This window comes from Trichechus manatus, unplaced genomic scaffold (genome assembly GCF_000243295.1).
Source record: "Trichechus manatus latirostris isolate Lorelei unplaced genomic scaffold, TriManLat1.0 scaffold00027, whole genome shotgun sequence".
Classification (NCBI taxonomy): Eukaryota; Metazoa; Chordata; class Mammalia; order Sirenia; family Trichechidae; genus Trichechus; species Trichechus manatus.
In genome coordinates, this window is record NW_004443963.1 from 5523747 (window position 1) to 5535883 (window position 12137).

The window sequence follows — 12137 nt, forward strand, 5'->3', positions numbered from 1 at the left end:
TTTTTCTGTTATTGATTTCTATTTTTATGGCCTTACAGTCAGAAAAGATACTTTGTCATATTTCTGTGTTTTAGATTTTGTTAAGGCTTGCTTTATGGCCTAATATGTGGTCTATTCTGGAGAATGTTCCACGTGCATTGGAAAAGAAAGTATACTTGGCTGCTGTTGGGTGGAGTGTTCGGTTATGTTGTGAGATCAGGTTGGCTGATTGTAGCATTTAGCTCTTCCGTGTCTTTGCTGAGCTTCTTTCTGGATGTTCTGTCCTTCACCGAGAGTGGTGTGTTGAAGTCTCCTACTACTATTGTGGAGCTGTCTATCTTTCTTTTCAGTGCTGTTAGAGTTTGTTTTATGTATTTTGGAGCCCTGTTGCTGGGTGTGTTAATATTTCTTATAGTTATGTCCTCCTGGTGTGTTGACCCTTTAATCATTATATAGTGTCCTTCCTTATCCTTTTGGTGGATTTTACTTTAAAGTCTATTTTGTCAGAGATTAATATTGCCACTCCTCCTCTTTTTGAGTGTTCTTTGTTTGATATATTTTTTTACATACTTTGAATTTTAGTTTGTGTCTTTAAGTCCAAGGTGTGTCTCTCGTAGGCAGCATATAGATGGGTTCTGTTTTTTTATCCAGTCTGTCACTCTCTCTCTTTATTGGTGCATTTAGTCCATTTACAGTCTGTGTAATTATTGATAGGTATGAGTTTAGTTTTGTCATTTTGATGTCATTTTCTGTGTGTTGTTCAGTTTCTTTGTTCCACTTAATTTTTTATGCTAAGTCATTTTTCTTTATGTATTTTCTTTTCATCTTTTTCGTTGTTGATTTTGTGTTTGCTGAGTCTTCATATTTTTCTAGTTTTTTATTTCAACTTGTAGGATTGTTAGTTTCCTTTGTGGTTACCTTAATATTTACCCCTATGTTTCTAAGTTTATACCAGTCTTTTATTTCTTTATATCGACTTGACTTCCTCCTCTCTATATCAAAATCTGTGTCTACATTTTTTAAGTCCCTCTTTTTTGATGTTGTCATCTTTTACATATTGACATCTGTTTCCCTATTTTCAGTGTTTAGCTTTGATTTACTTTTGTGCCTTCCCTATCTGGGTTGATACCTGATTGCTCTGTCCTGTGTTCTAGTCTTGGGTTGTTATCTGATGTTACTGATTTTCTAATCGGAGGACTTCCTTTAGTATTTCTTGTAATTTTGGTTTGGTTTTCGCAAATTCCTTAAACTTCCGTTTATCTGGAAATGCCCTAATTACGCCATCATATTTGAGAGACAGTTTTGCTGGATATATAATTCTTAGCTGGCAGTTTTTTTCTGTCAAGGCTTTATGTATGTCATCCCATTGCCTTCTTGCCTGCATGGTTTCTGCTGAGTAGTCCGAGCTTATTCTTATTGACTGTCCTTTGTAGAAGACTTTTCATTTATCCGTAGCCGCTCTTAAAATTCTCTTTATCTTTGGTTTTGGCAAGTTTTATTATAATATGTCTTGGCAACTTTCTTTTGGGATCTGCTTTATGTGGGGTTCAATGACCATCTTGGATTGATATCTTGTCATCTTTCACGATACCAGGGAAGGTTTCTGCCAACAAATCTTCAACAATTCGCTCTGTATTTTCTGTTACCACTCGGAGGTTATTCCTCTTGATACAGTCTCACATAATTCTTAGGGTTTCTTCATTTTAATCCTTTTATCGGACTTTTCCTCAAATAAGTTGGTGTCAAGTGCTGTATCTTCAGTCTCACTAATTCTGACTTCCACTGCCTCAGTTCTGCTCCTGTGACTTGCTGTTGAGTTGTCTAATTCTGAAATTTTATTGTCAATCTTCTGGATTTCTGATTGCTGTCTGTCTTTGGATTCTTGCAGCTTGTTAAATTTGTCGTTATGCTCTTCTCTAATCTTTTTAAGTTCCTCTATTGCGTGTTCTGCATTTTGATTAATTTTCTTCCTAATTTTTTGAAGAATTCTGTATATTAATATTTGTATTCTGCCTCTGGTAATTCCAAGAAATATTCCTCTTCTGGAAAATTTCTAGATTCTTGTGTTTGGGAGCTTGCTGAAGCCATCATGGAGTGCCTGTTTATGTGATCTGATATTGACGGTTGTCTCCGAGCCCTCAATAAGTTATTATATTTATTTTATGTTTGCTTACTGTGTCCTCGCTTCTTGTTTTGATATGCCCAGATAGGCTGCTCATATGAGCTATTTTGATTATTGGCACCTTTGAAGCTCTAGTGTCCTGTCACCAGGTGGTTAGATCTGTTAGGTACGTGAGCTCAGTAGTCCACCCAATCCTCCTGTATGGCTTCAACTCAGGTGCTGAGGTAGATAGCCACCGAGTGTGTGGTGTAGCCTCTCACTTACAGTCCTAGACAGGCATGGGTGATTGGTGTAGTCAGAGGCATCTGGCTGCAACAGGGGGACACACTCTGAGCAAGGCAGGGGCTGACAGCCGCCCCTGAGTGTCCAGGAGGAAGGCGTGTCCCTGTTGCCTAGAGCGCGTAGGTGGGTGGGTTTTGCAGCCGAACGGTGAGCATCTAATGCTGTTGGCTGTAAGGACTGGGGGCACCTCTTATTCAGGGTCCCTATGGCAGGTGGCTAGGTGGCATGGGTGGAGCCACCAGTCCTGAGGCCCCTGATGTGGGTAGGTGAAGACCCCGCTTAATGAGCAGAGTAGGTCAAATGTCAAGAACCTGCCACTTCACAGCTGAAACAACTGAAGTTAGAGTTCCAGTATATACCCTGTTGTAGTGTTGTAATCAGGGCCTATGCTGTTGAGATGGGCCCACACAAGCCTATGCAGGGGGAAAGGCACTCAAAGTCTGCGGATCCCTTATGCCTGTGCCTAGGCGAAGGAGCTGTGCCTACCCTTGGTTCCTTGCTTAGGGGAGCCTGCAGTTTATTTTTTCCTGTTTGTTAATTTGTTCACTCTCCAATGCAGGGAGAATGGCTCCGGGCGTGTGACAGATCCTACTTCCAGCCCAGGGGACTGGGCAATTGCTTAAGCTAGTCTGGGACCCAGTGCAGAGCAGGGAGTGGCGAGGGAAATAGGAGAGAGGTTTTTCCCTAAGTGGGGTGTTTTTGATCCACGCGGTAGGCCATAGGCAATTACTTATCTTTTGCTAGTCCAGGGCTGCTTCTCACTGGTCCTGAGTGGCTGTGTAGACTCTCTGGTGCTGGGTCTCTCCCGGTGTGGAAAACGCATCTCCTGAGCGTGGCTGCTTGCCTGCCTCACTGCTTACCCCCGATTATTGGCACCTTTGAAGCTTTTCAGGCTGAGCTGCTCAGGCCTGAAGGGCTAATGGTCTCACTGGGTCAGGTCTGGCAGCTCCTTGGTGCTTCCAGACCGTCTCTCCCTCCCCCTGCAACTCAGTCTGGTTCCTCAGCTCTGCTTTTGATTTTCAGGGCTCCCAGATGGCCATATATTATCGATTCATTTGTTTTTTCGGGTCTTTGTTGTAAGAGGGTCCACCAGAAGCGTCTGACTACTCCGCCATCTTGGCCCCGCCCTGACTGTCTGTATTTCTTCCATCTTCTTTTGATGCTTCCTGGGTTGTTTAGTATTTTTCCAGTAGAATCCTTCACTTCTGCAACTTGAGGCTTGAATGTTTTCTTCAGTTCTTTCAGGTTGAGAAATGCTGAGCATGTTGTTCTTCCCTTTTGGTTTTCTAACTCCAGTTCTTTGCACATTTTATCATAATACTTTGCTTTGTGTTCTCGAGCCACCCTTTGAAATCTTCTGTTCAGCTCTTCTACTTCATCATTTCTTCTTTTTATTTTAGCTACTGGACTTTCAAGATCAAGTTTCAGAGTCTCTTCTGACATTCATTTTGGTCTTTTCTTTCTTTTCAATGACCTATTGCTTTCTTCATGTATAATGTCCTTTATGTCATCCTACATATCGTTTGGCCTTTGGTCATTAGTGTTCAATGCATGAAATCTATTCTTGAGATGGTCTCTAAATTCAACTTCAACTTGAAATTGCACATGAACAATTGATGGTCTGTTCCACAGTCGGCCCTTGGCCTTGTTCTGATTGATGATATTGAGCTTTTCCATTGTCTCTTTCCACAGATGTAGTCGATTTGATTTCTGTGTATTCATCTGGCAAGGTCTACGTGTATAGTCACCATTTATGTTATTGAAAAATGGTATTTGCAGTGAAGAAGTCGTTGGTCTTGTAAAATTCTATCATGCAATCTCTGGTGTCATATCTATCACTGAGACCATATTTTTCAACTACCAGTCCTTCTTCTTTGTTTCCAACTTTTGCATTCCAGTCGCCAGTAATTATCAATACATCAATTTCATGTTCGATCATTTGCAGACTGTAGAAGTGGCAAAAATCTTCAGTTTCTTCATGTTTGACCTTAGTGGTTGGTGCATAAATTTGAATTATAGTCGTATTAACATGTCTTCCTAATAGGTGTATAGATATTATCCTATTACTTATAACATTGTAGTTCAGTATAGATCTGGAAATGTTTTTTTTTTTGATGATGAACACAACACCATTCCTCTTCAATTTGTCATTCCTGTATGGTATACCATATGATTGTCTGATTCAAAATGGCCAATACCAGTCCATTCAGCTCACTAATGCCTAGGATATTGATTTTATACGTTCCATTTCATTTTTTTTTAATTTTTATTTTCTTGTTGTACTTTAAGACATTCCATTTCATTTTTGACAGCTTCCAGCCTTCCTAGATTCATACTTCGTACGTTCCACTTTCCGATTACTAATGAATGTTTGCAGCTGTTTCTTCTCATTTTTGAGTCATGCCACAACAGCATATGAAGATCCAAAAAGCTTGACTCCATCTGCGCCATTAAGGTCGACTCTACCTTGAGGAGACAGCTCTTCCCCCCGTCAAATTTTCAGTGTCTTTTAACCCGAGAGGCTCATCTTTTGGCAGTGTTTCCCTGCTGTTCGTAAGGTTTTCACTGGCCAGTTTTTTCAGAAGTATCCTGCCAGGTCCTTCTTCCTAGTCTTTCTTAGTCTGGAAGCTCTGCTGAAACCTGTCCACCAAGGGTGACTCTTCTGGTATTTGAAATACCCCAGTGGCAAAGCTTCCAGCAGCACAGCAACACACAAGCCACCACAGTACAAGAGACATGCGGTAGTGTCCTTGTTTACACGTATGAGTATTTTTACTTCGTTGCAAATGCAGAGTTATTCACTTTCATGATAAAACAAATTACCTTTATATCTGATAGTTGGAAAAAGGCAGAATGTTTATTAAAAAAAAAAAAAAGGCCCAATGTAAAAATCTACTCTGTGAGTATGGGTGGTAGACGTTAAGACATGTATACCAAAAAGTGATGACATGAATAAAGACTAGACGAGAACGTGGGAAAAGAGCACAGTTTATGCTAGGTATGGCAATGTGTGTGAGTCCTTAAAGTTTGCATCTAAAGTTAACATTCTATTTAGCTAATGTCTTATTTTGTGCGGTAGGTAGATAGCTTGCTGTTTACTTATAAACTTAGCAAATAGGCAAACTACCAAAGAAATAAAAATGGCACAGGTATTGTAGAGAAGATTGAGCTGTTCAGTGATTTACGGATTCATAAGCACAGAAATCCCATTCTTTAAATGACTAGAGGAAAATCATTAGATTTGAGATTGTTCTACCTTGTAGCAACATTTAAAACCCTGTGGTCTAAAGGCAGATAAGCAAGAAAGAATATAATACAAGTAGTACTTTCTGAGGTTGATCTAAGTTGCAAATTACTAAGGTTCTTGGTGTCAGGGACCTAGCATGGAATGAATTCTGCCCTGGAATTCACAGCATAATCAAGATGCTTGCCTTGATGTGTTCTATGGCTTCGAGCAAATTGTGTGGGCTGTTATCTCCTGGGAAATCCCTGTAAATGGTATTACTCATACTTTCTAAGTCAGTTGGGAGAATTTAATTTTTCTAAAGCGTTTGGAAATTCTGAAATGAAAGGCTCTGTATGGAGCACATTGGTGTCAGCCTGTTTTCCGTCCTCTAAGCGAGGAGAAAATAGAACACCTCCGGCAGGAGGTTGACTGACTTTTGGAGTTTTTTTTTTTGTTTGTTTGTTTGTTTGTTTGTTTTTTAATATAGACTACTTTTATTGAATTTAAAGTGCATACCAGTAGCATGGAACTCTCAACTCCCAAGAATATGGTCAACCAAGAACAAATTTCTTTTTAGTTTGAGGGTCTTGGAATTCTTAACTATATGTTTTTACCTAATATTTAAAACAGGTGTAAACATTATTTTGTAATTTGCCAGACTTGGGAAAATATGTCTCTTTAAGGATTTAATGATCATGGGTCCCAACTTTGTTTTTCTTTGGTTTTTCCTTTATTTCAGAGTAGGGTAGGCTGACTTTTTTCTGAAAAGCAGTCTAATTTAACTTCCTGGGTGTAGGATCTATTACCTTCCGCTAATCTGTGAACTTAATTTTGGTCCCATATAACTTCTAATAGATACTGGAACAGAGTTTTTAATCAACATTCATTTATTTATTCAGTGCGTACTTGAGTGCTTCCATGTGAAAACAGCTATGCTTGGAAGATTTAAAACTAAGTACTTGCTTTTGAGAAGCTAACTGTCTAATAGGGGAGGGACACACACACACATACACAGTGTTTTTGACAAACGCTTATGTTTCTTCCTGAATCACCCCTACTTAAAAAATAATTTTGGACAAATAGTGGTACCAGAAGGGTTTTGGATTAATCCAATACTAGGTTGTGCTGTTCGTGCCTTGGCAAGAAACTTTATGCTAATACCAAAGGAAAAGGAACCAACCAGTCTAGAAGCTAATTTACTTCCTGGTCCTGTGAAGCCAGCTATTAACTGGTGCAGTGTGGTTCACATTTTGTTTTGTTTTTGGAAGGACAAGTTGAGTTGTGTGTGTTCTTCTTAAAACCAAAATGAATTTCTTCCCAGTGTTATGTATGTGAATTTCCAGTGACTCCACTGAACTACTGAGTGAATTTTCCATGTATATTAGTTACAGATTTACACTGTTTGCTTTCATGCCCTTAGAACAGATTGTGCTTAAAATTCTCATAGCTTTGCTCACCTTTTGTTGTTATTGTGTGCCGTGGAGTTAATTTCAACTCACAGCGACCCTATATGACGGAGTAGAACTGCCCCATAGGGTTTCCTAGGCTGTAATCTGTATGGCAGGGAGTCCTGGTGGTGCATTGGTTGAAGTGCTTGGCTTTTAACCAAAAGGTCGGTGATTCGAACCTAGCAGCTGCTCCACGGGAGAAAGATTCGGCAGTCTGCTTCCTTAACCCTACGGGGCAGTTCTACTCTGCCCTGTAGGGTCGCTCTAAGTCAGAATGGACTCGGCAGTGGGTTTTTTGGATGAGTCGGAATGGACTCCATGGCAGTGGGTTTTTTGGTTTAATCTTTATGGCAGCAGATTGCCAGGTCTTTTCACTGGCTGAGTGGCAACCGCCGACCTTTCTTTGGGGTTAGCAGCTCGGCGCTATAACCATTGTACAAGCAGGCTCTTTGCTTACCTTTTAGGGTACATGCTTACTGCCCATTTAGAATGGGTAGCCTTTAGCAAACTTCCAAAAAAAAAAAAAAAACAAACAGCTGTTTAGCAGAGGACTCCACCTATGCTACTCTTTTACTTTTGGGTGGTGGAGAACCAAAGATTACTTGAGTAACGACGTGGCCTCCTCCCCCCTCCCCCTGCGCACTGACCCGGGTGGACAGTAGCCCCTATCTCCCCTCCTTAGAGCTTCATTATGGGTAGGGTTGCAGGGGGTTTTGGCTTTTGAGGGCCTTCGAAGATAATTAACACTGTTTACATCTGTATGGTATCTTTACCAAGTTCCAAACAACCCCTTTGCAAATGAACCCTGAGTGTTGGCCTGTTCATGGTCCTTGACCTCACAAGTAGTTTATAATCTTTTAGTCTCGTTCTTTAAAAAAGGCAACTTTTAATCATAGTAATTAAGAAAAACGTAGGTCAGCCTAACTGCAGTGTATCGCAGCGACTGTTTCAAAGCGCGGACTATCAGTCCCCCCAAAATTTTGTCATAAGAATGTCCAAACGTGTTTCTTTAAAAGTTGTTACACTATGAGTAAACGCTGAAATACAAGTCGTCCTTTGAGCGGGTGGAGCCCTGGTGATGCAGTGGTTAGGAGCTATGGCTGCTAATCAAAGGGTCAGCAGTTCGAATCCACCAGTTGCTCCTTAGAAACCCTATGGGGCAGTTCTGTTCTATCCAATGGGGTCGCTATGAGTTGGAATCGACTTGCCGGCAATGTTCCCCCCCACCCCCGCCGACTGCAAAGTGTGGCTGGTCCCGATAATTGCGTCGTGTTCGGTGCAGAGGCTGTGGGCCTTCTGGCGAAAGCCACCAAGGTTCTGCGCGTGTGTACGGGTTGGGGTGGGGCGGAGCGGAGCGGGTGGCTAGTGACGTCACCACCTGCGCCAACCGGGGAGGGCAGGGTCGAGCGGAGTCGGTAGCTAGTGCGCATGGGCAGTCATACATTTCGGGTTGAACGGTCAGCTGGTTTCCGTCGCCGTCGTCGGAAACATAAAAGCCGTTAGCTGAGCGCCATCAGTTGCTGACATGTCTAATGAAAAAGATTCCCTGAGGGGAGGCGATGAAAAAAAAGAGGAGCCAGTCCTGCCCATCACCGGCAGTGAGTACCCCCTGAAACGTGCGGAGGAGCAAGACTCGATGAATGTGGTGGTGGCGGTGGGGGCTGATGGCTGCTCTAACCGCTTCAGCTTTGGGGAGGTACGCATAGATCCAGTCCTCCTACGGCTTGTGGCTGACGAAGAGAAATGTCGCAGTATCCGCAAACAGTACCGGCAGCTCATGTATAATGTCCAGCAGCAACGTGATGACATAGTGAATACGGCGAGTGAGTCGTTAACCGAAGCGCTTGAAGAAGCTAATGTCTTGTTTGATGAAGTGAGCCGAACAAGAGAAGCAGCCCTCGATGCCCAGTTTCTTGTTTTGGCTTCTGATTTGGGTAAAGAAAAAGCAAAGCAGTTAAACTGTGATATGAGCTTTTTTAATCAAGGAGCGTTTCGTGACTATCTGTGTATATTTGTGGGTCTAAATTGGCTGGAAGAGGAACGTGATGAGTTAGGTGATTTTGATGATAGCATAGCTCTTTCCTTCTGGGAGAAGGTACAGAAGGAAGCAACATCCTGGACATTGCGAGCTGAAACGTTCCACTTTATTTTTGGGTCATTCAAGTCAGAGCCTTCTGCACCAAAGCCACGACAACGGAAAAGAGTTTGCAGCATGGAAGAAAATGGCGATATGCCTACAAAGTTGAGGAAGATGGACCTGAATGGTAATCAGGAAGCAACAGAAAAAGAAGTAGAGAGAATCTTGGGATTGTTGCAAACCTACTTTAGAAAGTATCCTGATTCTCCTGTGTCCTATTTTGAGTTTGTGGTTGATCCACACTCTTTTTCTCGCACTGTGGAGAATATATTTTATGTTTCTTTCATCATAAGGGATGGTTTTGCAAGAATAAGTCTTGACCAAGACAGGTTGCCAATATTAGAGCCAATTAATAATAACCAAATGGATGAGGGATATGATTCCAGTTCCCATGGCAGGAGACAAGGAGTTATATCTTTGAGTTTACAGGACTGGAAAAATATTGTGGCGACTTTTGAAATTTCAGAGGCTATGATCACAAACTTACAGTAAAGATTTTTGTCCTTAGTATAGGCTGCATTTTGTGGTTTTTCTAGAGTTTCAAAATGAAGAGTAAAATTCAAACATGCATATATTGTGTCTCTTGTAAAGTGAAAAAAAGTTATTTTCAAGAACATCAGAAATTGTTTTATTTAATGTATTTTTCTTAGTTTATAAAGTTGTTGTGATCCATTATTAAAGAAAATTCGCTAGTGTGTTCATGGGAAAGTATTTTCAAATGCTCTTTGAGATCATATTAACAAAAATAAGTTCTGAATTTCATAAATTAAAACATTTGGTAGTGTAAAATCCATTTACGATGCTGCATGATATGTGCATTGCTTCCTCTCACTGGGACCTAAGAGGACATAGGGGCTTCTAACCAGGTTGGGGGAAGAATGGGTTAGAAAAATTGTTAGCCCAGACATTGCAGGACAGTGAATATGCAGTGTTAGGACTGTAAAAAAAAAAAAAGATCATATGCTTCATTACAGAAAGTATTTGGTATATCTATGAGTGGTGCCCAGATTCTAAACAGTTTCACCTGTGCTTGGACTCAAACGTAAGAGTATCTTTACCGCAGAAGGTAGGGCATGAACTAAGTGCTGAAGGATGAGTAGGAATTAGAGAAGATGGGACAGGCTGACACAAGATCTTTTAAAGTCCAGTTATAGGCTGTATCTACTTGGTTAAATATTTTTTCCACTTTTTCTTCTCTGGCTCCTCCTAGTTTGCATTTGTAATTTCTGCTAGTACATAGAGTGTCATTCAGAATCAGTGATGTTCATCTTGTAACAGCTTTGAATATTTGTCCCGATTTTATTCTGCATCTTAATAGGTCTTTAAATGCCTGGGAGACAGTATGGTTAAATCTCTGTTTAAGTGAAAATTACTGATTAATTTATCCAAATGTTCTTCATTTGGTATACATTTCTTTTTGTTGCTTGCATTTTAAAAATAAAAATTGCAACCTTGTTTGGAGGTCACTGTTGAAAGTGTGGGTCGTTAAAACAATTTTTGAAGATTCAGTGAGCATACCATAAGCTTTTCCTAATCCCTGTAGGAGCCCAGTCTTTGGTAGTTATGGAATTTTGCCATTAAACATCTATTATTTGGCAAGTAGATAAGTGTCTGTTACGCGTAGCAGGAGTGATAAACTCTAAAACTATCACGCTGATTCCAGTGTGGTATAGGTGAGGGAGATCCACAGACTAATAGAATGACACCAGGATTGAGGAGGAAGGATTTTATGTGTGTGTGGAGGACGCTTCTTCACCAGGAATAGTGAGAATTTTTAGCAAAAACAAAACTTTCAGTTATTTACTGAAGTAGTCATTCCTTCCCTTTCCTCATGTGAAGGAGTGCTAATCCTTCCCAGTCTCTCGCCTTTGATTTAGCAGTCAGTGGAAGCATCATTTGACTGCACTGATCCTCACTTCAGCATGTCTACCAGCCAAGTTTCTTGGGCTTTCCAGAGACCTGCTGTTGGAGGAAAAGCTGTTCTTACTGGTAGAAAAAGACCCTGCCTCAGTTCCTTGATTGCTACCAGATTGCCCTATTCAATGCCTTAGTTTCTTTACTAGGAATATTTGGCACTTACTGATGACTAGAAGCATTAGTGGAGAATGAAGATTTTTGGGGGTGGTAATTTTTGGGGCCTTAATTTATAGCTGTTAAAATATAAATCAAGTTGACCACTTACTTGTACTGGTGGTCACAACACATAACTTGCCTCATCACTTTGAAATTAAAGTGACTGCTTACATTGAAGAAAAAAGGAGAATTGAGCAGTGGAGAGATACAAGTTTGGTTGTAGAGATTAGGTGTGAGCCAAACTACAAATCTGTTGGTTTTGCACTATAGAGAGTGATTTAAAATTTGCAGGTTTAATAAAATTAACTTTAGTATTATAGGATTTCTTTAAAACTAGAACTTCATTGTGTGAATAATACCTATTTCAAGTTTGTAGTAAGAAATTAGAAATTCATTTAGAAAATTTATGGGACTTTAAATGTGAATTAATGGGTGTAGTATAGTGAAAAAAGCAAGAAATTTGTAATAGTACAGACTTTGGATTCCATTCTTGGCTCATGGGCAAGTTTTTATATTGTCTTGTATGTGAAATGGGAATGACATCTATTTGGAAGACTTTGCTGAGAAGATTAAATGGGTTAAATTAAATAAAACATCCAGCACTGAATCTGGCTTGTTGTGGTCACTCATGTTGGTGCTCCACCCTGTAGATCAGGATCAACAAATTTAATGATGTCACCTCTGGTGACATCTCTGTAATGAATCTAGATGTGGGTTCCTTATGCTCTTATCCTTGCATTTGTCCTGGGGAATCCATTATGAAGTGATCGGTATTGGCACTTCATTAGTTTACTCAGCAAGTATTTGAGTCCCCACTGTGCAAGGCACTGCTCTAGACACTAGGGATAATGTGGTGGACAGAAAGTTGCC

The 12137-nt window shown here is 40.6% G+C and overlaps 2 protein-coding genes across 6 annotated transcripts in view; both read left to right on the forward strand.

Annotated features, from left to right (window-relative positions):
- Positions 1-12137, forward strand: part of TXNRD1 (thioredoxin reductase 1) — a 109819-nt gene that overhangs the window by 56779 nt on the left and 40903 nt on the right. The gene's annotated exons all lie outside the window — the stretch shown is intronic.
- EID3 (EP300 interacting inhibitor of differentiation 3) lies at positions 8500-10148 on the forward strand. The gene has a single exon (XM_012554786.2). The coding sequence runs from the start codon at positions 8583-8585 to the stop codon at positions 9684-9686; it is 1104 nt and encodes a 367-aa protein (XP_012410240.1). The 5' UTR covers positions 8500-8582; the 3' UTR covers positions 9687-10148.